The sequence below is a fragment of the Crocodylus siamensis genome, chromosome 2, assembly GCF_052110815.1.
Source record: "Crocodylus siamensis isolate JL-2025a chromosome 2, ASM5211081v1, whole genome shotgun sequence".
NCBI lineage: Eukaryota > Metazoa > Chordata > Crocodylia > Crocodylidae > Crocodylus > Crocodylus siamensis.
Genome location: NC_143396.1, coordinates 67,853,148 through 67,879,307, shown reverse-complemented (window position 1 = coordinate 67,879,307; position 26,160 = coordinate 67,853,148). Strand labels below are relative to the sequence as shown.

At 45.1% G+C, this 26,160-nt stretch overlaps 1 protein-coding gene across 2 annotated transcripts in view; it reads right to left on the bottom strand.

Moving 5' to 3' along the window:
• Positions 1–26,160, bottom strand: part of IRF2 (interferon regulatory factor 2) — a 79,817-nt gene that overhangs the window by 12,062 nt on the left and 41,595 nt on the right. For both annotated transcript variants that reach the window (XM_090036112.1, XM_090036113.1), the window contains exons 3-6: positions 24,080–24,179; positions 23,298–23,474; positions 18,603–18,649; positions 14,561–14,675 (exon numbers count right to left, since the gene is read on the bottom strand). In XM_090036112.1, the coding sequence (XP_089892238.1) occupies positions 14,561–14,675; positions 18,603–18,649; positions 23,298–23,474; positions 24,080–24,179 (439 nt within the window). The remainder of the gene's footprint in view (positions 1–14,560; positions 14,676–18,602; positions 18,650–23,297; positions 23,475–24,079; positions 24,180–26,160) is intronic.

Genomic DNA, 26,160 nt, shown 5'->3' with positions numbered 1-26,160 from the left:
TACAGGGATTTAGGAGCAGGGCTAAAATGTCTGGGGGCACAGGTGGTGTTTTCTTCAATCCTCCCAGTCCCGGGCTACGGGCTAAGGAGGGAGAGGAGGATCCAAGTAATCAACCAAAGACTGAGGTGCTGGTGTCATTGGGAAGGCTTTGGCTTCCATGACCACAGTCCGTTCTTTGGTGAGAGAAGCAGCAAGCTGCTGGGAAGGGATGGCCTCCACCTCTCTCCACTGGGGAGGTGGCTCTTCTCAGCCACACTGGCTAACCTGCTCCGCTGGGCTTTAAACTAAGCCCGCTGGGGGCGGGGGGACTACCGCCACTTCTGGCCCGCTGAGCAACCCTCACAAAGCCAGCAGGCCAAGGTGCTTACCCCTGCCCCAACCCTGGAAAAACCGGTAGGCAAGGCAAGGGCCCCCAAGGGGACACTTGCCTGTCTGTACACAAATGCCAGGAACTTGGGGAATAAACAGGAGGAACTCGTCCTCCTGCTTAATGCAAATAATTACGATATCATAAGGATAACGTAGATCTGGTGGGACTCCAGCCATGACTGGACCACAGGTATAGGTGGCTATACCTTGTACAGGGGAGATCGAGGGGACAAAAGGGGCGGGGGCGTAGCTCCCTAAGTTAAGGAAAGCTACATGTCCCTGCAAGCTGATATTGGAGACCAGGGAGGACAACTAGAGACCCTCTGGGTTAAAATCTGTGGGGAACACGGCACAGGGGACACAATGGTGGGAGTGTACAACAGACCTCCCACCCAAAGTCAAAAGCTTGACCAGGAGTTCACCAGGGAATTGGCTGAGGCTGCATGCTCCAGGTCCATGTTTATCATGGGAGACTTCAACTACCCAGACATCTCGTGGGAAGAACGCTTAGCTAAATCCGAGCAGTTGCAAAGCTTCCTATTGTGTGTGGATGACCTCTATCTGACACAAGAGGTCTATGGACCACCAAGAGGTAAAGCACTGCTCGACCTGGTACTGGCAACCAGGGACGACCTAATCAGTTACCTAATGATCTACAGGAAGCTGGGTGACAGTGACCATGAGCTGATCACCTTTGTGACCTCTCAGCTCCATGTTCTTGGGGAACCCTGACACAGGATGCAGACTGTCTGACTCACAAAGAATCCCCCCCTCCCCTCCTCTACCTAAACAGGAACTGATTAAAATGCAGTGAGAGACACACCTAAAACCCTTCAGATAAGGGTGACAAGAGTGAAACAGCTGCCCTAGGTCTCATTTGCATCTGAGATGGAGCCAGATGACCATTCATTTGCATGACAGATGGAGAACAGAAAGCCTGAAGCAGAGACCACAGTGGATTCTGGGATCAGAGAAGCAGGGGAGCACTGCATGATGGGGAATCTGTGCTCCAAATGCTAATCAACCCACACACCCAGCTCAGCATTTATCAGACCAGTTCTAATCTGGATTTACAAAGGACTTTTCCTCCCCCCTGCCCCTAAGCAGAAGTAAGTTTAATAGGCATCTCGGGCTGTACATTCCCCAGTCCCACTATGGGAGGCCTATTTAAACTTAATTGGCTAAAACTCGGTTGCCAGGTTAGGGAATGCTGAGGCAAGACACCGAGTCAGGGGGATGGACAACATGTGAACAATGGTACCGGGTTCATCACAGCGTCCAGCCCATTGGAGCCCTGACCACAAGTGTTGTCATACTTTTCCCGGGACGACTGGTGGAAGTCCTCTCCACAACAGGTTATGAACACTCCAATAATTCCCTTAAGTCTGTTAAAAGACTATAGTAAGATCTGGAAAAGTCATGCTAAGCTGAGGCTTGTTCACAAGTAAAAATCCAAAACCCTGATGCTGCAAGCTATCTATTGTTTCTGAAGAAACCAGGAGATATCCTATCAGTATATCTGCTATCCATACGAATGTCAAGCTGGCTCCTAAGTCTGTGTTTCCTGAGTATCAATCAGTTTCCTGAGATGTTCCAACCAGATAACCCCTTGTCAATAGAAAAGACAATTTTATTTACACTATTGAGAATGCTTGAAAGAAGCTGAACTGAGGGTATAAAAATCTGTAAAAGCAGCAGCAGTGTGTGCTGACACCACCCGCTTTCTTCTTGAGAGCTGAAGGAGGCAGATCGTCTCCCTTCAAGGATCGTGCTGAGAACTTCAACCTGTCAGCTTTGCAACCCAAGTGCCTTGGACTGGTAAGATCCCAGCTCTCTTTCTTTTCTCTCTAAGCATAGATTTCTGAACCTGAACTGTATTAATTAAGCTTGAGCTAAGTTTCCCCAAATACTTAGTGAAACCAGGGTATACTGTGATTGTTTGTGTTTGTTTTTCCTTCGCATGTCTATTACTGCTAGTGCCGTTGTATATTTCATATACTTAGCAATAAATAACTTTTATAGTCAAACTGGTGGCAACTGGGTATTTTTTTCCTTCTTTACATTTTCTTCCCCACTTGTTCCGCAGCAACATTTCTTTTACCTAAGCTAAAGATCCCTGTGAAGCCCAAAAGTACTGTGGGGTCTGCTCATCAAGAGGCTAAAAGGTTGGGACGTGCTGAGTTTGAAACACATAAGGGGATCAGCTTGTACAGGCTGATTGACCCAGTTTGGCTCAGACGTGCCCTAATGAATTGAATGCTGGCCCATGAGGGTGTCAGCTGGACACCCAGCCAGATTCAGAGGTATTCTGTTTAACTGCGTGCTTATGTCTGACTGTAGTTATTGTTGCTCTGATGAACTGATTCTTGGCATATGAGGGTGTCACAGCCTGTCCAAGCTGATCAACCTGGCCAGGTCAGGAATGTCACATTAATCTGTATATGTTTGTGTGTATGACTGATTTGGGGACTGGAGGAACCCAGCCCCACTGAACTGAGTCCTGCAAGATAGCTCCATTGGGGGTGAGGGCTTGCAGAAGGGAGAGATACAGCTCCATATAGAAACACAAGTAACACAAGCAGGACATTAATAGAATTACCAAGACCCTAACCCTAATAAATGAGCACACCCCAAAGTAGTGGGTAAATCTGGTAACACCTTCACCGTCCACCATAAAGCTGGTAAGTCAGTCAGCAATACAGAAGTCCCTGACTTCAGGAAAGCTGACTTTGACAAGCTCAGGAGGCTTGTCAGTCAGGCCCTAAGGGACCACAACCCCAAGGGGAGAAGAGTTCAGGAAGAGCGGCTGCTCCTCAAGGGAGCGATCCTTGATGCACAAGCTAAGGCTGTTCCATCTCAGAGGCAAGGCAGCAAAAGGGCACAGCAGCCCCCTTGGGTCTCCAGGGGACTAGTGGACCTCCTGCAGCTAAAAAGAAAGGCCTACAAAGGACGGAGGATGGGATCCACCTCCAAGGAGGAATATTCTGCACCGGTCTGGTCCTGCAGGGTGCAAACCAGGAAAGCCAAGGCTGTGACAGAACTCCAACTAGCTACAAGCATCAAGGACAATAAAAAGTCCTTTTTTTAGATATGTGAGGAGTTGGAGGAAAAGCAAGGGCAACACTGGACCCCTGCTAAACCAGATGGGACAACTGACGACTGACGCCCAGGAAAAAGCCAACCTATTAAATGGGTACTTTGAGCTCAAGGAGCTGGCTAGCATCATAGCTCAGCCCCTGGCATGGATCTTCGAGAACTCCTGGTGCTCTGGTGTAGTGCCTGAAGATTGGAAGAAGGCCAATGTGATGCCTATCTTCAAGAAAGGCAGTAAATTGGATCCAGCTAACTATAGGCCCATCAACCTGACCTCTATCCCAGGGAAGGTCTTAGAAAAGATTATTAAAGAGGTCATTCTTAACAGACTGGCCAATGGCAACTTCCTGAGGAACAGCCGGCACAGGTTTGTTGCAGGTAGGTCTTGCTTGACCAATCTTATTTCCTTTTACCACTAGGTGACCTATCACCTGGACAAGGGAGAAGAAATTGATATCATATATCTTGACTTCAAAAAAGCCTTTGATCTGGTATCCCATGATCACCTCTTGGCAAAACTGGCCAACTGCGGCCTTGGGTGATCCACTGGCTGGGGAATTGGCTCCGTGGTTGGACCCAGAGGGTGGTGGTTCACCGAAGTCAATTGTCATGGTGCCCCGTGACCAGTGGGGTTCCCCAAAGCTCTGTCCTTGGACCTGTATTTTTCAACATCTTCATTAATGATGGAGACATTGGAGTCAGAAGCGGACTGGCCAAGTTTGATGATGATACCAAACTCTGGGATAAAGCATCCACACCTGAGGACAGGAGGGAGATCCAGGCTGACCTTGACAGGCTCAGGAAATAGGTGGATGAGAACCTGATGGTGTTTAACACTGAAAAATGCAAGGTTCTCCACCTTGGGAGGAAAAACCTGCAGCATCCTTATAGGCTCGGCAGTGCTACGCTGGTTAGCACTACAGATGAAAGGGACTTGGGTGTCTTCATTGACCACAAGATGAACATGAACCTTCAACGTGATGCTGCGGCTAGTAAAGCAAGCAACACTGGCTTGCACCCATAGATGTTTCTCAAGAAACTCCCAGGATGTCATTCTCCCATTGTACTCAACCTTGGTGAGGCCACACCTGGAGTACTGCATCCAGTTTTGGGCTCCGCAATTCAAAAAGCATGTGGAGAAGCTTAAGAAAGTCCAGAGAAGAGCCACGCACATGATCAGAGATCAGGAAAACAGACCTTATGATGACAGGCCGAGAGCCATGGGATTCTTTAGCCTGGAATAGCGCGGGCTCAGGGGCAATCTGATGGCCACCTATAAGTTTATCAGGGGTGTTTCACCAGGATCTGGGGGAATGATTGTTCACCAAAGAGCCCCAAGGGTTGAACGGTTATAAACTCCTGCAAAACTGTTTCAGGCTGGACATAAGAAAGAATTTCTTCACTGTCTGAGCCCCCAAGGTCTGGAATAGCCTGCCATCGGAGGTAACCACCTACACTGAACACCTTCAAGAGAAATTTGGATGCTTATCTTGCTGGGATCCAATGACCCCAGCTGACTTCCTGCCCCTCGGGCAGGGAGCTGGACTCGATGATCTTGAGGTCCCTTCCAGCCCTAATTTCTATGAAATATGAAGTCTATGAGATGTTTGCTCTCCTCTCATCCTTTCCTGTTTCCAGCAAGGCTTCCAAGGGAAATCAGTGAGATATTTTCAGTCTCCTTTCCCTTTTTACCACTATGAATGGTTAAACCTCATTTGGATCATGCAATATTAGTTTTAGAGCCCTACAGGGTTATAGTATCCTTAAGGGCATTCCTATTACCTACTAGGCTGAATATACAAAATAAATGTGACCCTCGTTGGACACCAAAACAGTAAGTCTGGCTTTCCCCAGGGCTCAAAGAGTTCTACAGTGTAGTCTGCAGCCACATTCATCTTTAATACAGATAACAAGGCTCCAACAGAGTAATCAGGGCTTAGCAAGCAATGCTCCAGATCCACTACCTGCTGGAACTAGTGAATACTGTAGGCTGCCTTTCTGTGTTAATGATAAAGGATGGCTGCAATCTGTTCCTGTTAATGTAAGATAGATGCAGTCCCTGGCATGTTGTCAGTACTCTGTGGACTTTGGATGCCCTCATATAGACCATGCACTGTAAAGGCACAGGAGTTCAAAACTCAGTTACAAATGGTTGGTTGAATTGATTTCTAGTGTAACTGATGTATGTATGAGCTGGATCTGGTCCAGAGGTTTTTTTCCTGGAGATAGGAATGAGGCATGGTCTCCTTTTAGCACTCTTACCATATGCTGCAATACCACTTTTAGTACGTAAAAAACAATATTGGACAGGTATCCTATAATCACCAGTCTGTGACCGAAATGTACTTTGTGATTTCCTGTGCCGAAATCCAGTTACTTATTAACAAGATTTTTTCCCACTTGAACACATAAATGCTGTTCAACACCTCGGTTGACAAAAGGGACACTGTTTTTTCTCTATAAAGTTGAAGCAGTTGGTAATATTTTGAAAGCCTTTAAATCACTTAACAAAGAATCAGAGGAAGGGCACTCTGAAGTGCCTTGGGTTAAAATACAAGGCAGTCGAAGGGAAAGAGACTTAACAGTGGGGGTCTACTTCAGACCTCCCAACCAAGGGGAAGAGGTCGACCAGGAATTCTTAGGTCAGCTCATGGAGGTAGTGAAGTCTAACAATGTGGTAGTCATGGGGGACCTGAACTTCCTGGACATCTGCTGGGAAGAGCAGTCAGCCAGGTGTGACTGCTCACGTAGGTTTCATAGTTTCATAGTTTGTAGGGTCGGAAGGGACCGGAGCAGATCATCTAGTCCGACCCCCTGCCATGGCAGGAAAGAATACTGGGGTCAAATGACCCCAGCAAGATGTTCATCTAACCTCCTCTTAAACACCCCCAGGGTAGGAGCCTGCACCACTTCTCTTGGAAGCTGGTTCCAGACCCTAGCCGCCCTGACTGTGAAGTAGCGCCTCCTGATATCTAACCTAAACCTACCCTCTGCCAGCTTGTGACCGTTATTCCTGGTCACTCCTGGCGGTGCTCGGGGAAACAGTGACTTCCCCAATGCCTGCTGATCCCCCCCTGACTAGTTTATAACAGGTCACAAGATCCCCCCTCAGCCGTCTCTTTTGGAGGCTGAACAGGTTCAGGTCCCGCAGCCTGTCCTCATAGGGCCTGCCCTGTTGTCCCCTGATCATACGAGTGGCCCTCCTCTGGACCCTCTCTATGCTGTTGACATCCCTCTTGAAGTGCGGCGCCCAGAACTGGACGCAGTACTCCAGCTGCGGCCTGACCAGTGCTGCATAGAGGGAGAGGATCACCTCCTTGGACCTGCTCGAGATGCATCTGTGGATACATGCCAAGGTGTGGTTGGCCTTCCTGACTGCCTCTCCACACTGCCGGCCCATGTTCATCTTGGAGTCAATGATGACCCCCAGATCCCTTTCCGCCTCTGTGCTGACAAGAGGGGAGTTCCCTAACCTGTAGGTATGGTGCCGGTTATTCCTCCCCAGGTGCATCACCTTGCACTTGTCTGTATTGAAACCCATCCTATTCTCGTCCGCCCACCCTTGTAACCTGTCTAGGTCTGATTGTAGCCTGTTGCATCCTTCCAATGTTCCCACGTCCCCCCACATCTTAGTGTCATCAGCAAATTTGAACAGGGTGCTTTTTACCCCCTCGTCCAAATCGCTGATGAAGATGTTGAACAGTGCGGGCCCTGCGGAACCCCACTGCCCATGTCCTTCCAGGTTGAGAAGGACCCATCTACTACTACCCTCTGGGTGCGGCCCTCCAGCCAGTTGGTGACCCAATTGACTGTGTGGGTGTCTACACCACAGCCCCCGCAGTTTCTTAATGAGAACGGGGTGAGAGACAGTGTCAAAAGCCTTCCAGAAGTCCAGGAAGATTATATCCACTGCTACCCCTGTGTCTAATGATCTGGTGATCTGATCGTAAAAGGCCACCAGGTTGGTCTGACAAGACCTTCCACTGATGAACCCATGTTGGTTGCCCCTAAGCATGCAGTCCCCTGCTGGCCCCTCCTGGATGTGTGCCAGCATAATTTTCTCGAACAGCTTGCCTAGGATCGAGGTGAGACTAACTGGCCTATAGTTTCCTGGGTCCTCTTTCCTGCCTTTTTTGAAGATGGGGACCACGTTGGCCCTCTTCCAGTCCTCCAGTACCTCACCAGAGCACCACGAGTGCTCGTAAAGCCGTGCCAGGGGACTTGCAATGACCTCGGCCAGTTCCTTTAGAACTCTAGGGTGGAGATCATCCGAGCCAGCTGACTTGAATATGTCCAACCCCTCCAGAAGCTCCCTAACTAAATCCTCGCTAACCCGTGGCCCAGGTGTGCCTCCCCCGGGGCCAAAGGGGGGCCCAGCAGGGAGGTGGCTGTTCTGGTCTCTACTTAGGAAGATGGAGGCAAAGAAATCGTTAAACATGTTAGCTTTGCCGTCTGGTGTGACGACCAAGTTACCCATGTCATCCTGCAAGGGCCCCACATTACCCAGGACCTTCTTTTTACCCCCTACGTATTTAAAAAAAGACTTCTTATTGTCCTTAATCTGGGAAGCCAGTCCCAGTTCCATCTCTGCCTTGGCCTTCCTAACTGCCCCCCTACATCCCCGAGCAACTGCAGAATAGCCCTCCCTGGTGATGACCCCTTCTTTCCACTGGGTATAAGCCTCCTTTTTAGCAAGGAGACATTCCCGGATGCTTTTGGTGAGCCACGGAGGCTTGTGTGCTCTCCTGCTCCCTTTGATCCTTGTTGGGATTACTTTCCTTTGGGCTTGGAGGATCGTCTCCTTAAGGAGCGACCACTCTCCTTGGACACCTGGCTCCCCTCCCCCCTGGGACCTCAGCGCTTCTCCAACTATCCTCCTTAGCTCGTTGAAGTCAGCCCTCCTAAAATCTAGGGCCGCTGCCTTACTGCATGCCTTTACCACCTTGCGCTGGATGGTGAATTCCAGCAGGTGATGATCGCTGTCGCCCAGGTGGTCGAGCACACGCAGCCCCCTCACCAGGTCATCACCCGTGGCCAGCACTAGGTCCAACAAGGCGTCCCCCCTGGTGGGGCTGTGCACCTCCTGGGTTGGATGGAGGTCCTGCACTCTGGCCAAGAACCTACATGAGCGTTCAGACCTGGCTGACTGCTCTTCCCAGCAGATGTCCGGGAAATTCAGGTCCCCCATGACAACCACATCCCTAGCCTTCACTACCTCTGTGAGCTGACCCAAGAATTCCTGGTCAAGCTCTTCTCCCTGGTTGGGAGGTCTGTAGTAGACTCCCACCATTAAGTCCCTTTCCCCTCGACTGCCTTGTACTCTAACCCAAAGCACTTCAGAGTGCCCCTCCCCTGGCTCCTTGCTAACCAAGGCAGCAGCCCTAGATTTCAGGAGGGCAAACTTCAATGGGCTAAGGAGCATAGTCGGGGAAGCACCGAGGTCCCAGAGGGGAGGGGAGCCAGGTGTCCAAGGAGAGTGGTCGCTTCTTAAGGAGACGATCCTCCAAGCCCAAAGGGAGGTAATCCCAACACGGATCAAAGGAGCAGGAAGGCACACAAGCCCCCATGGCTCACCAAAAGCATCCGGGAATGTCTCCTAGCTAAAAGGGAGGCGTACACCCAATGAAAAGGAGGGGCCATCACCAGGGATGACTATATTGCAATTGCTTGGGGATGTAGGGGGGCAGTCAGGAAAGCCGAGGCAGAAATGGAACTGGGACTAGGTTCCCAGATTAAGGATAATAAGAAGTCCTTCTTTAAATACATAGGGGGTAAAAAGAAGGTTCCAGGTAATGTGGGACCCCTGCAGGACATGTTAGGAAATTTGGTCATCACACAAGACGACAAAGCCAACATATTTAACGATTTCTTTGCCTCCATTTTCCTAAGCAGGGACTGGAACAGTCGCCCCCCTCAGGCCCCAGGGCAGGTGCACCTAGGCCAAGGGTTAGTGAGGAACTAGTTAGGAACTTCTGGAGGGACTGGATGTATTCAAGTCAGCCGGTCCAGATGATCTCCACCCTAGAGTACTAAAGGAATTGGCTGAGGTCATTGCAGGACCCCTGGCACGGCTTTACGAGCACTCATGGTGCTCTGGTATGGTGCCAGAGGACTGGAAGAGGGCCAATGTGGTTCCCCCATCTTCAAAAAGGGGAAGAAGGAGGACGCAGGAAACTATAGGCCAGTTAGTCTTACCTCGATCCTGGGTAAGCTTTTTGAGAAAATTATTTTTGCGCATATCCATGAGGGGCCAGCAGGGGAGGCCATGCTTAGGGGCAACCAACACAAGTTCATTAGTGGCAGGTCCTGTCAGACCAACCTGGTGGCCTTCTATGATCAGATCACCAAATCATTAGATGCAGGGGTAGCAGTGGACATAGTCTTCCTGGACTTGCAGAAGGCCTTCGACACTGTCTCTCACCCTGTTCTCATTAAGAAACTGGGGGACTGTGGTGTCGACACCCACACAGTCAATTGGGTCGCCAACTGGCTGGAGGGCCGCACCCAGAGAGTGGTGGTGGATGGGTCATTTTTGGCCTGGAGGTATGTGGGCAGTGGGGTCCCGCAGGGCTTGGTCCTCAGGCCCGCACTGTTCAACATCTTCATCAGTGACTTGGACGAGGGGGTAAAAAGCACCCTGTTCATTGACTCCAAGATGAACATGGGCCAGCAGTGTGGGGATGCAGTCAGGAAGGCCAACTGTACCTTGTCATGCATCCATAGATGCTTTTCAGGCAGGTCCAAGGAGGTGATCCTCCCCCTCTGTGCAACACTGGTCAGGCCGCAGCTGTAGTACCACATCCAGTTCAGGATGCCGCACTTCAAGAGGGATGTGGACAACATGGAGAGGGTCCAGAGGGCCACTCGCATGATCAGGGGGCAGTAGGGAAGGCCTTATGAGGAGAGGCTATGGGACCTGAACCTGTTCAGCCTCCACAAGAGAAGGCTGAGGGGGGATCTAGTGGCCTGTTACAAACTAGTCAGAGGGGACCAGCAGGCACTGGGGAAGTCCCTGTTCCCCCGAACACTGCCAGGAGTGACCAGGAATAACGGTCACAAGCTGGCAGAGGGTAGATTTAGGCTAGATATCAGGAGGCGCTACTTCACGGTCAGGGCGGCTAGGATCTGGAACCAACTTCTAAGCAAAGTGGTGCTGGCTCCTACCCTGGGGGTCTTTAAGAGGAGGTTAGATGTATACCTTGCTGGGGTCATTTGACCTCAGTATTCTTTCCTGCCATGGCAGGGGGTTGGACTAGATGATTTACTCAGGTCCCTTCCGACCCTAGAAACTATGAAACTTTACAGACACTGTTTAAGCCACTCAGTACCCCAGTGAGACAGGTAAATACATATTCCATCTTCTTTACACATACATAAATAAAGGCACCAAGGATAGCTGATTGAATCACCTTTAGATAAAAGCACCCAAAAGCTCTGCTGAGGCCTTTGCTCTATACAGATGCTGGAGAGCTGGCATGAACTAATGCCTCTTCTGGTAAAGCATGTTTTTTCTTTTTTTCCCCATCTCTGTCAGCACCCCAAGAGATTAGCTGACATAGTGAAACAGCAGTAAAAGCCAAAAAGTAGTAAACCCAAAGCTACTGGCTTCCAGTCAGGTCTTCATACCACTAGCTAGAACTCTCTGCTTGTACAACTTCTATTTCTTCCAGATATGTACAATATCAATAAAGAGCAAGTACTTTAATAAAATGCATCCTCTCTATGGAAAACACATGGGAGAGTATATCATGAACAGCTAGTTTATAATATGCTGTCTGCCACTATGCTAGTCCATGGACGTTTTTTAAAATTAATGGGGAATCCCGCACCAAGGTGAAATACAATTGATAAGCAGGATCAGTGTATAAATATAAAATAAAAATTTAGGGCTAGTGCTGATCTCATGAGGGCTTCTCAGCATTCACAATCACTGGAGAAAAGAGGGAGAGGTAGGGCATACATTTTTGCTTACACATATAGGGTCAAATCCAGTAGCAGTTACTCAGTTGTATCTCAGAGTGCCCAATGTTAGATGCTTCAGGAAGGAAGGTGAAAAAGTAACCATAAGGAATGCAGCACACTCTATAATCTGGTATTATGAGGGATTCAAGGGTTACATTTATTTATTCGCTGATGACAGACCTTTACATTCTTCTCTGAAGTGACCTCCTCTCAAATCTGCATCAGCCTCCCACCCCTGAGTGGAGTAATTGTACGTCATTTTGTGTTTTGAAGAGACAAGATGCTACTTTGAAAACATCCCCAAAACAAGGCTTGGTTATATGGAGGCTTTCCCATAACTTTGCACAGACACTGAATAACCGCCTTAAAAGGAGCTCAATTGCTAGTTACTACTGGATTGCTCCAAGTACTTGTTTCCATTGTAAAGAACATTCTTCCTGGTTTTCAAGTAAGATCTGCTTTATTGGATAAGGAGGAAAACATGCCACAGAGTACTTTTTATCACTGTGAAACCACTGTGTTGTGCAATGCTGTTTTGCTATGAGCACTCTGCCTTCATGGCCTTATCTTTCTCTTCAGTATCTGGAGAATTCTTACCCAACTCCAAGAGATAATGTCAGTGCTCATCAGCAAAAATACTGCTAACTTGGGCAAAACACTACTGACTTTTTTTGGATGCACGATTCTAGAAACACTCCAGGTGTCACCTCCTTCTTTCCCTCACCTTTCAGCTACCCTCCAAAATACATACAGGATGAATCTACTCTGCCTTTTATGCTGTTCATGCTGAAAAAAAGTGTTTGGACTGTACAGGACAGAAGGATTCCCCCTCCCTAGCTTATGTAAGCAGTACACACTGGGAGTCAGTAAACCAGAAAATGCACTGCCACAAAGGACACCCTCAACTACAGATTAAACTGCATAAGCTTTATTCAAGAAACAGCATGAGGTGACACGTGTGTGTGAATGGAATAACATTTGGCCAAATATTTTTTTACAGGATTATTTGCCATGGCAAATAAAGCCCTAAAACATATGAATTAGAATCTTTTTGTCTTAACAATTTCCTTATTTTCATTATAGCACATAGATTAAGTTCTTTTTTTAACACTAATATCCCTGTGGGTCTTGTGAACTATTGAGATCCCCTCATGTGTCATACAACATGCATTTAATTCTAATGAAGTTAAATAGGAGCTTACAGCACTCAGTTCCTCACCAAACCTAACTGGTCTAATACAGAGCCCACAGAAGTAAATAGATACATCTCCCACTAACTTCACTGGACTTTGTTCAGGATCAATGTGGTTCATAAAGGATTTAAACTGTGCATTGTCTGACTGAGAGGTTATTAAATAAAACAAAATCAGTAAAAAGCCTCTTCTGGCTCCACATCAGCATCTGGGTATTTCACATTTTAACTTTGCTCTTAATTAGGAAAAATATGACACTACAGTGCTGGTATTTCTCTAAAGGTAATTAACCGCCCCCCCCGTAATACTAGGAGTAAAAAGATCATGTAATAGGCTCACAGGCCAATTAAATCTATTGCCCCCCTGGAAAGGGAACGTACTCCAAAAATTTTTCATCTACAAAAAGAACTTTGGTAGAAAAGCTTATATTTTGCTCTGTGAAATAATAAAAAAGTCATAAAACCTAATAATTGTAAGTAAAAACCTATCGCCTCTGCCACAGAAAATTAACATATTTTCAAACACTTCAACGTGCATGGAGAAAAAAAAATTCTAGGACATGCAGTACTTGGATTACATTTCCAGGAGCACTCATTGTAATGACAACTACAGCCAACAAAGAGCTGTCAAAACATATCCCAACTTATGTTATCAAGGACCAATTATCCACATTGTAATATGATAGCGAACTGCTAATGCACTAGTTTGAAATACAATTTTCATTGATCCCTGTTACTAGCACTGTGATGTTAATATATATGCTACTGCTGTGTTGCCAGTAAGAACAGTTTAATGTAGATTGAAAAAAAATACTAACAAATCAAAGTAAAACAGCCACCTTTAAAAAGCCCTTCAGGTCTTCTTGGGAGTCAGAGGAACATTTAGCACCCTTTAGGTCCCAATTTTATGCCCCGATTTTACTCCCTGCCCTGTACTGGATGAAATATCCTTTCAGTTGAGGGGAGCTGTATATGGCTGTCTCTGGAGTGGTTAATGTCAGGAAGGACAGCTACGGAGTGATGAAAGGCTCTCTGTTCTCAGAAGATGAGTATGTCATTTCATTGCTTGTAGCAAATCTTCAAGGCCACCAATCTTATTCTGTTAACTCCATTTTATAATCATATCCTGCTCTCCAAAATATCAAATGCTGTTGCTAAGATCAGTTTCATTCAGCCACCTCTGCTGTTCTAGAGGGTGGGGACAGAAGTAACTTTTGAAATGTTTCCGATTGAAACAAGCTTGGAAAAGTTTAAAAAAGGAATAGGTTCAGCTGGGAGACACATATATGACCCCCATGACATTCCCCAGCTGGAATGTTTAAATGCAGCCAAGGGGTGCTAAAGGAGGCTCTGTCCCCACTTCCTCTCTTCCCTATGTCGCCCCATGGGGAAGGGAAGTAGAGGGGAGAGGAGTGTAGAGAACCAGAGAGAAGAAGCAAGCAACATGGGAGAGAGGGAATCTCTGCCATGGGGATTCCAGTTCTCCAGACCTAAATCCCTCAAACCTTTCCTCTCCCCTCTCAGAGAGGAGGGGTAGAGAGGACTGGGGCTGGAGGGCCCAGCTCCAGAGCCACTGTGTGCCCCCAAGAGTCAGCAGGAGTCTGGGAGGGGAGGTAAACCCAAATCAAGCTCCAGCCCCAGTCCACCTCCTTGCACACAAATAACAAAAAGTGAAAGACCCAGTCTAATAAAAGGTATCACATCCATGCAAAAAACCTTGCCTGCCTATGTCCTTAGACCAACACAGCTACAGCCCAAAACCCACTAAAATAGTACCTTCGTTCAAGAGCTCTTCCACCACTTTTGAAATGGTTTCCAAGGGCTTGCAACATTTCAATTACTCCTGTCTGCACCCTCAGACACCATCAATTAATGACACTGAATTTAAAATCTTCTGCAAACTGGTTTTAGCATCAATGAGAAGTATGCTCTAGAAAGACTCACCTACAATGTTCACCATACTGTCAGCTTCATTTTTTATACTGGAGGAGAGGAAGTAGTCAGAAGTGACGTCACTTATTCCATTAGTCCGTTCAAAAGACGATTCTGCTGGCTCTTGCTAAAAGGGAAACAGTGGAACTGTATTAGGTTTGGTTTATCTGGGAAGCTTTGATTCAATCCATCTCTTTCTGACAAGACCACAAATTCTCAAGTTAGTATTTGCCTGTTACATACCTATTACCTAACTTAGAACTAGGTCTAAGCTCAGTTCCCCAAAGGGAAGACAGAGCTTACTTTATTTCCAAGCTTTCTCCATTTAAACTGAAGTTAAAAGTAATTCTCTATATCGACAGCATGTCTTCAAAGAATTTTTTTAAAGTGCTATTCCTTATGAAAGACAAATATCTGGGACAAGGAAAATGCCTTAAAACAGCACTGTTTTAACATTCATCTTCACCCCTCTGCAAACATACAGTACCTCTAAGCACCTTCTGAAAGAATGCCTTAATTTCTGTGCAGTAATTACTAAATTTTATCCTTGGTTTTTCTCTTCAGCAAGATACCAAAACAAACCAAAACATTTACTATAAATCAAGCCTTCGAGGTCACATTATAATGGTTACCGAGGGGCAATCCCATTGTGAAAACAACACCTGTTCTCTGTACAATTTGCTATCTACAAGATGTATTTGTAAGCATCTGTTACATGTCAGCTGGGATATTTGCAACTCTCTTTGGAATAAACTATAGGAGTTATGAATTCCATAAAGGCCATCATCATTTTTTAAAACAGGGATCAACTCCATGACCATTCTTTCCCTCTGCTAGATCCTTGACAAGGACCATCACTTATAAAAGTCTGAAAATCTTCTGATTTTAGACTAGGAAAGTCAGCATTAAAATTAAGGCCCCAATTCATTGCTGCCTTACAACTTGTTTGTTTTACACAAAGTGCAAAAAAGTGAGTGCAAAGGTATGTGAAAAAAATCTGCCATTCTGATTTGGCAGCATTTTATACCAATTTGCACTTGTATAAAGTACTTCAGGAAAAGACTAGTCCCAAGTATTCATAGTGAGGGGGGAGAGGTATTCATAGGCTGGGAATGGAAAATACATTAAGTCCCTGAGATCAGTGTCAGCCAGAATACACTCTTCTAATTAACTTCATTTATTGGACAGTGTTTGGCAGTTTAGCTGCAGCATTACCTATAAAGAAGTTAGATTTTTTTGTCTCAACTCTCATTTATGCTAAGGCCAATTTGCATTTTTTTAAACCATGACTGAAACAGACTCACCCTAAAATAGCCACAGTCCGGCAGCAGGGCACTCTCTTGTGATGGAAAAGACCTCAGTTCAAGCCCTTGTCTCAAATCAGGCAGGGTAGGGGGGGGATCTGTAAATAGGTTTTCTACTTCTCAGGTGATTAGAGCCCTAAACCAAAACCCAAAATGGTATATAATATCTGAAGAAGGTGACTCCAACAAACTTTGCAAGCAGAGCAGTCAGGGGAACAGCTAGTTTGAGACTCATGCTGTGGTATAGGGTCTGAGCTGCTCAGTGGTTTCAAGACTTAGACTACCTTATATATGTCCACCAGCAGAAAATGAGGAACTTAAGGACTTAGGTGCATACAAGAGTGGGCTGTAGTGGAGAAGGGAGGATTTAGGGATCTCACTGGTATCTAATTATTTGACTCGGGCAACAAAAAGTGGCAGTTGGCTCCTAAATCCCTTTATGGGTAAGTCCCTTTAGTACTTAGGTTTTTCTCCATCTATGTATTTTATACCACAGAAATCTCAGACGCTTTAACAGGAATATATGGAAATAATATCCAACTCATCTTCATTAGAATTAAACAAAATGTTCTAGGTAAAGTGCAAAGCTTTTATGAAAATAATACCCCCAGTATCTATATCACTAAGGAAAGAGTTTTATAGACATGAACACTGCAAGTATGTTTTATTTGTCAAACAAATCTACCAATTAGTTCATCCATCACCTATCTGTCAGTGAAGGATCTCTGTTACTCCTGCATTAATTGATGACATTCTAATAGCTGCAGAGGATAGAGACAGCATTCATTTTTAAAAAGACACACATTTTAAAATTAGCTTACATATACAGTTGTTAAAATAAACCCTAACAGCCTGGTACAGCATCCCAATTCCTGCTGCAAAAACTGGAAGTGAGACACTTGTTATAATATAACTAGTGACAGGGGAATGCTAAACTCCTTGGTGCTCAGGGAAGTGTGCTGGAAGCACAGACAAATAGCTTACTTTTTACAGTGTTACCCAGCAGCATATCCAATTACAGTGCCAGAGTTTCAGGAGGATGTTGCTTGAAAGTACTGCGGCCTACTCCTTCAAACTTTTGCTACCAGGCGCAGTGCCATAAGTAATAATCTCTCTGACTGCAACAGAACGCCTGTGGTAACGAGCATTTGCAGGACTGCTCCCTTCTCAGTAAGGGAGGGGCATCCAAAAACAGCTACAGCTTTTATTTATTGAATGTTTTGATTGTAAAGGAAGTGAGTGGGGGAAGGGGAAGGCAGTGTGTAATTGCAGACAGTCTGCCAGCTGCTGGTCTTAAAGGACACCAGCTGCTGCACTAGTCGGACAGAAGCATGGGCACAAATATGTTTCTTTGCTGGCGTGTACATCTCTCCTCCAGTTATACTTGGAACTTACATTAGAATGAATATGGGTGGCTGTGTAAACTGGAGAACACGGTTAAATGGTGTTGTTTCAAAACAAACCTAAAACAAATGCTACTTGTTGTCTTATTTTGCAGCATAATTATGTACTAACTGAAACAACGATGCCAGCAACTGCTACATTCCTTACTGACAACCCACTGTCCAGTTGTGTAGAATCTGACTATAGAATAAACTGGGGGAGTTCTCCCCTGAAATCAAATTTCAATACAGGTGTCTTTTCAGAAAGGGTCTCAGCTTCCATCCTGCATCAGTCCTTTCCAGGTCCCTCATGTGTGGCTCACTAAAAGGGTTGCTTAACACATGCCTTCAGTTCCCCCTGCTAAAAAATCTTAGTATATTTAAGGGAAGTGCCAGGACACATCCTCCTTTACACTATAAAACAAACTCTGCCTAGCTTCAGAACATCCAGGGCTAAGTTATCTTCTAGTGTAAGCAGATACAATTCCCAAAGAATCCCACAGCAGTTTAACTGGGCTATATCAGGACTGAATTTGGTTCCACTGCAATAGGTGAGTGGCAGGAAAGTGAAGATTTGCTTAGTACTAGGCAATGTTAAAACTCATACTTTATAAGAGGCAGTGGTTTGTCACTTTTCAACCTTTGACTACTAACTGAAATTAGTTCTTTGCCTGAGTAACTAGGCTGTAAGATTTGGCTCATTTTCTACTGCTGATTTGAGACTGTAAACTCTTATTTTCAAGTGTCGTTCCCCTCCCCCGACTACTTATTATTGAGCATATCAGACAGCCACTAATAGCTCAATGAAGCTACTGAAGCTAGGAGGGACTACACATAGTAGTAATAGCAAGCATTTGCAAACTCAGAAACATAGCATATATTGACAGCAGTACTGTGCTCATTTCAGAGCTGTACAACAGTCATTCTGTCTCAGAAAACATGAGTGCACACATTGCAACTCCAGGATTTCAATTCCTCCCTAAATGCAGACCAATTTCCACTACAATCATCACAAAGTAATTAGTTGCAGTATTCCTGTTTTCCAAGATCAATCCCTACATAATTATTTTATTTCTAGTAATGCAAACTAACACTTGCTATATATACCTACAGGATGTCAAGTTTCCCAATATCCAGTTATTGCAACATGATGGTTGTGTCAGCTATGATGACATCAGTCTCAATTGTAACAGGCTCCACACTAAAAAAATGTAGTGTTTGTCATGCTAGCTGTGTAATTTGGTGAAACCACAAGCAAAGCAAAGGAACTGAATGTACTGATATTATTATAGAGTAGACATAAAAAGGCATAATACAATTACTCTCATGCATTACAGTTTTGTATGCTGTCAAACATCAAGCTCTTACCTTAATTTGTTTTAATTTATCGTCCTTCTCAGTCTTTGTCTTTTTTCCTGGAGCAATGGAAGGAAGGCTTATTTCAGTCAAATGTAGAATGAATGGCAATTCCCCCCAAATAATTGCTAACTAGAAAACATCATGATGTTCTTCACATATCAGCACTCAGCAGGGATGGCGGAACTTGTTTTGTTTAATTTCACATTGACTTCTGCACTGATACGTTAATTGAACATTTCAGGTTCATGTTTCCAAAAACAGAAAAAAGGATCAATGATGGGGCATATGGGGGATAAAAGCAGGGTGAAAAACGGTACACAAGAAGGACAGACTGGAAATCAGGGACTCTGAAAAAACAAGGTGGTATAGGGAGAAATCACTCCTAATGACAAAAATAAAGAAAGGTCAGACACACAGGCCATATGTCCTACCATACCCTCTCATCCATTCTAAACTTGGGTGGGGGAAGCAGAATAGTTCATCTGTGTATCACATGCAACACAAGGTTCTCTTTGCTTAGAAACATATGCTTGTTTGAATTTAATCACACTTCAGGGAAAACATGGATTCTAGTTAGTGTGAGAATGGTTTGTGAAGTCACATTTGTTTTGAAAATCTAAGGAAAACCTAGCACTTTGTGAACTTCACCCTTCCCTAGCACCATTACAGTAAGAAATAAAAGTGTTCATGGTCAGTCATTAGGTCATTATAAACTGCACCAGAATCTACCCCACAGCACTGAGCTCCAAAATATCAGCTTTCATTCTAAAGACAAATTTAGTTTCTAGCTTTTATGGCTATACCAGATTCTTTTCCAAACTTGAGTGGACTCTAACTAACTTGATGCACTGAAGTATGTCTGTGTCTACAGGTGATAGCCGGGAGCTTTAAGACGAATTATATGTTGTCTCTAGATCTGATAGAACTTCCCAGACTATGTGCCAAGTTCCCTGACATTCCCCTCCGGTCACATTCACCTTACACTTACAGCTCCCTTGAGCTTCTCCTTGCCTTTCCACCAAGATGCGGTGTTTGCCTGCAGATACTAGAAACAGAAAATTTGCTATGCTAGTAGTAGGTAGGGTGTTTTCTGGATGTGAGAATCTCTGGTTGGTGGGAAGGGAAGAGAGGGCAGCAGGATCTGTAAGCATAATGCAACAGGTAGCTAAGAGTGTAGGCCTCACATGGAGAACCTGGAATGTTTGGGAGGAGATGTATGGAAAGGGAAACTGACTGCAGAGGAGCCCCAGGTCTAGACACTGTAGATTATCTGGTATCTTGAAGCATCATAGAATCAATTAGTCAGAAGGGACCTAGACAGATCATCGAGTCCGACCCCCTGCCACGGGCAGCAATGAGCACTGGGGGTGGGAGGGGTCATAAGACCCCAGCCAGGTACCTATCCAGTCTCCTCTTGAAGATTTCCAGGGAAGGTGAGAGCACCACCTCTCTGGGAAGCCTATTCCAGGCTCTGGCCACCCTTACAGTGAAGTAGTTCTTCCTAATATCTAACCTAACCCTATCCTCCCTCAGCTTGTGGCCACTGTTCCTGGTGACTCCAAGGGGGGCCCTGGTGAACAGACTTTCCCCAAATCCCTACTGCTGGCCCCTGATAAGGTTGTAGGGAGCCACAAGATCCCCCCCGTCTCCTTTTATGGAGACTGAAGAGATTTAGGTCCCTCAGGCTTTTCTCATAGGGCTGGCCACGGAGGCCCTCAACCAGAGGAGTGGCCCTCCTCTGGACCCTCTCCAGGTTCTCCACGTCCTTCTTGAAGTGTGGTGCCCAGAACTGGACACAGTACTCCAGCTGCGGCCTGACCAGCGCCGCAGAGAGGGGGAGCAAGACCTCTCTGGACACGTTAGTGATGCCCCTGTTCATGTATGACAGGGTGCGGTTGGCTCTGCCTATTGCTTTGTCGCATTGGCGATTCATATTCATCCTGGAGTCAATCCTGACTCCAAGATCCCTCTCTGCCTCTGTGCTGCCGAGAGGGTCAGCCCCTAACCTATAACCATAATGCTGGTTCCCTCTCCCCAGGTGCAGCACCCTGCACTTGTCCTTGTCGAACTGCATCCTGTTCAGATCCGCCCACTTCTCCAACCTATCCAGGTCTGCCTGGATGCAGTCCCTGCCTGCTGGTGTAGTCACTTTACCCCACAGCTTGGTGTTATCAGCAAACTTGAACGGGGTGTTCTCCACACCCTCGTCCACGTCACTAATGAAGATGTTGAACAGCACCGGCCCAAGGATCGAGCCCTGGGGGACTCCGCTGCCCACACCCTCCCAGGTTGACATTGACCCGTCCACCACCACCCTCTGGGTGCGCCCCTGGAGCCAGTTTGCCACCAATGTGACTGTGCACTCGTCAATACTGCAGTCCTCAGCTTGCCCACCAGAATTGGGTGGGACAGTGTGTTGAAGGCCTTCAGGAAGTCCAAGAAGATGACATTGACTTCCTCCTTCACATCTAAGTTTTTTGTTACCTGGTCATAAAAAGAGACCAGGTTAGTCAGGCAGGATCGGCCTGGCACAAACCTGTGTTGGTTACCCCTCAACATCACTTCCTTTGCAGGGCTCTCACAAACGTGGCCCTTGATAATCTTTTCAAAAACCTTCCCCAGGACAGAAGTGAGGCTGACTGGCCTGTAGTTGCCAGGCTCTTGCTTCCTCTCCTTCTTGAAAATAGGGACCACATTGGCCCTTTTCCAGTCCTCAGGGACTTGGCCCGAGCACCAGGAGTCCTCAAACAGCTGTATTTATGGCTCCCCAATGACACCAGCCAATTCCCTCAGCACCTGCGGATGAAGGTCATCCGAGTCCACCGACTTGGATACATCTAAGCTCTCCAGGTAATCCTTAACTAGGTCTGAACTAACAGTCGGGGGACTAGCATCCTTCCTGGGCCTCTCTACGCTGTCACCCGAGAGCACTTGATTGTCAGCAGACAGGAACATGGAGGCAAAGAACTTCTTGAAGACTTCTGCCTTCTCTTGTGCGTCTGTCACCAACTGCCCTGCCCCACCCTGCCCTGCCCTGTAGGGGTCCAATGTTACCCTGAGACTTCTTCTTGTTACCTATATACTTGAAGAAGGACTTTCTGTTATCCATAATCCCAGAAGGTAATCTAAGCTCCAGTGCTGCTTTAGACTTCCTTACCAAATCCCTACAAGCTCAGGTCAGGAAGGTGTACTCCTCCTTTGTCCCTGCCCCCTGCTTCCACCACCAGTATGCTTTTTTCTTTGCCCTCAGGCCAGCCTAGATATCCGCGCTTAGCCATGCAGGTTTCTTGGACTCTTTTCCCGCCTTCCTGCTCAGTGTAATTGCGTCCTGCTGCGCCCCAAGGATAGCCTCCTTGAGGAAGGACCACCTTTCCTGGACCCCCATACTAGCTACCCCCTGGGCTCCGAGTGCCTCCCTGACTACTGCCCTGAGCACATCGAAGCTGGTTTTCCATTGAGATGATACGAGCTAAAGCTACAAAAAGACTTAAGTGCCTCCACTTCATATAAGCAATTAAACATTCATTGCACCATGGAATGAGAGAAAGTGAAAGAGAGGGACTCTAGAGCCATTCATATTGGGAACGGGAAACGCAGATTCCAACCCCGGCTCCAATGACTATTATATACAAAATGCAGTAATTTCAAACTGGAGAAATGGAGTGACCTATCCCTAGAGTCTAGTAACTCAGGCATTTTTGTGTGAGGTGGGAGGAATGGGTTCATCTCCCTGTGTCAAATCAGTTGAAGTGGGGATATGTAAACAGGTCTCCAATATCCCATGCAAGTACCCCAAACACTAGGCTATTTTGTGATAGAGAAAAGTTTCTCTTTCCCTACAAAAGGGCTGTCCTAACTTAGATGTACACATATCCCTAATTTCCTTCCACAAATGAACGATAACCTGAGCAGACAGAGCTCTATCAGGAAATCTAAAGAAAGCTAGCAGCATCTCTGTCTTCTCTTTAGTCCTGAGGATACCTTGTGGAGATTAGGCTATGGGAGGCTTTGGAAAAAAAAAGGACCATGGATGAGTAGGAAAGGAGTCACTATCCGTGCCATTCCCAGTTCTCAGAACCAGTGCTTCTTAAAGTACCTACATTTAGGGCCCCATCAGGAGAGTTTTTCCACACAAGATAAAGGAGTTTGTTGCCAAGGGCAGATTCCCCACCTATGCATTACTGGTGTATCTATCCCAGGGCTCAACACCATCAAAGATAGTCAGTTGAAAACTTCACCATATGAAAAGAACAAATGTGGGCTGTTTATTATTGATGGCAGAGACAAATGATTGCAAAATTTTGGAAATATACAGGCTATTCCCCTTTAAAATGGAAAAGATCTGATGGAAGCAAACTTCATTACATATTAGTATATTTATATAGCTCCAGAACTTAGACTAGAGAGTTCAGACCAGAGATTCAGTCGGTATAAATTAATATAGGTCCAACATCTTTAACTGGGTTAAAATGACAGCCAGATCCTGATTTTTAACCACCTCTTATGTATTCTCTCTTAAAGAAAGTAAATTCTCCTGTTCAATGAACATGGGAGAATATTTATGATATTCGTTTGGACTGACTTTCCAGAAAGCAAAGTAAAACTGATAGATTTTGCAGGTATCCAAATCCTGAGTAGAAGTCTCCACCATCAACATTATGGCCAGGGATGCAACACTATTTTTTCCTGGGCCATTTCATCTACCTTTTTTTGAAGGCCTTTCAGACAAAGGCAGCATCCTGTAGACCCTGAAGGCATTGTTTCCTTTCTTTATACTTTTGTCTTTCACTTCTTCTATGTCAGGCAAAGAGTTCATAGCACACCGGAAGTTTGCCTTCCATGTTTTTGGATCAGGTTTATCAACTCCTTGTTGAAATTTTCCTAACAAACATGAAAAGAAAATTAGGTATATATTGACAAGTCATAAGATCTTGGAGAAAGCTAGTAGTACTGTGAGTTAAATGTCAGTTTACAAACCTTTTGGTACTGGTTATAGGAGCTCAAACCATAGTTCGAGTTGCAAGAGAAAGTGAATTTGGTGATCTCATCCTCATGCTTATCTCTAGAACATATGATTGACAGTTTCTAATCAAGAAACACCCAGGGCAAGAATAGTCTGGGCACTGCATGTCAAATGCAATGTTACACCGGTGTGAGACAGCTTGCACAGCATTTACTATTATTGTGCACTGCTCGAATCCCTAAGGGCATAAAGGACCCAGTTCTGCAAGATGTGGGATAGTCCCTGATTCTACTGATTTTGAACCCAGACTTGTCAATGATGTTTCATCGCTGCCTTCAATGCTAGCAACACACAGCCCCTTAACAAAGCTGGAGAGGACCTTGCAACAGTCATTTTGCAGACTCAGATCCTTACACTCATTCACTGCATTTGTCAAAACAAACAAATGAAAGGAAAGAAAAATTGGGAAGGAAGAAGAAACAAACATTCAAAGACTGGCCATCAGAAAGGAGAGCTCCAGTACCTGTGTGAATTGCCCAGTTTCTAAATAAAGGAGCATCTTTTTCAACATCCCACCCATGTCGTGCAGCATGCATCCAGGGAATCTGAAAAATCTTCTTCTCCTGGAAAAGAAAGGAAACAAAAATGGCAACTTTGATTGCCTCTTTGATTTTCTGATCGTTTCAAACACACGCACCTACAGCTCCAGAATCTGTAAATGTTTTACTTTATTTGATCCCTTACAGCAGAATCCTTTTGTTACTACTGTCATCATCAAAACACTTACCAGAGTCAGCATGAGCAGGATGTGGCCCTAAGTATATTAAAACCACAGATACCCCTTTATGGGCTTAAAAAAAATGATTTGCAGCTTTGCAAATGGACACATGTACAAAACATGCTGCAGCACATTTGTAAACAATCCTATGAGTATTCTTTTGGCAGTGCAGAACTTGTTTTGTTTTTTTTATGATTACGAATCAAGTACGAAGACAGATATTCATATGAGTAACACTAACTGGAAGGGCTAAAAATTCAGCCAGTGAAATACCAGCACAATAAGAAATTAAGACATTTAAAACTGGGTAGGGTAAGCTTATAGGACACAATAAGGAAGCGAAGTGTACAAGACTCCTCCATAACAGAAGTCAAAGGTTACTGAGGTAGGAAGGAACTAGGATGTATACAGGAGGGGGGCTCTAGTTGATGTGGGAAAGATTAAGAACTTGTGTACTCATTTTAGATCATTCAGTTGTATTCCTTGCAGGACACAGGAATGTACCCTTTTCCCTGCTGTCAAGGTTACAGTTGAGAACACTACCATGTTTTATGAATTTCTGCAAAGTCATCTAAAAATTAACTCACTTTGTAGTTCCTGGGTTTTGCTCTTCTCTTCCTTCAACACCATTGTCTTTCCTCTTTTGTCTCTCCTCCTAGACTGCTTGTGTACGATCTCTCTTAGACTAACAGATCTATAAATGTAAAGTTTTGTTTTTTCTTCTTCATTCATCTTTGCGTGACACTTTCTTTTCTGATTCTACCTTTTATGCCAGCTTCTGCTTCTTTCATTCAATTTTTACTCCCCTTTACCATCCCCTCCTATTTCTATTCTCCCCTTCATATTTTTTCTGTTCTTTAGTAAAACCAAAGGTTTAACATGGCATCCGCCTTTCAGAACCTTTTTTTGCAACTTTTTCTTCTATTCTCCTCACTTTCTATTCCTTTGTACCCTTCTTTCATTTATTCCTCTTGCACTTCAGGTCTTAATGCCTCTATGGTCATTCCAACCCTCAACATCTTGGTAGGAAGCCAAGTAACCCAGAAAAGCAAGGTATAGCAACATCTCATAAAGTGTCTCAAAAAAAAACAAACCCAAAAAAACCAGGATTTAGCAATCCCATGTCAGAGATGACACAAACCTCTTCTTTAAGAACACACAGTGGTGTCAGTCTCTCTCCAAGCTAAAAGAAGTACCAGAAGGACATTTGGTCAAGCAGCACGGGAAAGTTAACTTACTGAATAAAATTGACAGAAACAATACTGGAATCAAAACATGAAATAAGCCATGAAAACACCTGCTTGGTGTGACCAGCTTGATTTTCAAAATATATATTTTTACCTCTGAATCTTCCTTTCAAATCCATTGTGTTAATTTACCAGCCCAAACATAAGATCCATTTGACTATATTTATCCTAACAAAAGTATTAATATTATGAATTTCTTGCCTGTTAAAAAAAATACTTGTCCCAGATGAACAAATGGATTTTTACAGGTTGGTGTAAATATATAATTACCCGCTTCTTTATTTTGCATAATATTTACTATGCACTTTCTAGATTAATTAATAAAAGATTAGTCAGGTATGATCCTAAAAGACACAGGAAATGTCACTAAGCACATTTTACAGAAAAGTCTTATGCCATTTAGCAATTGTAGGAAACAAACAGCGTTCTAGATAATCTAAATTCTATTAGAATTAATAAAAATCTAGAAATGTTATTAAAAATGGAACAGCTCCTCCTCTCCCCCCACAACCCTATCCCACTGTACAGTAGGAATACAACTGGCCACTGTATAATATTATACAACGGGGTTGTCAACCA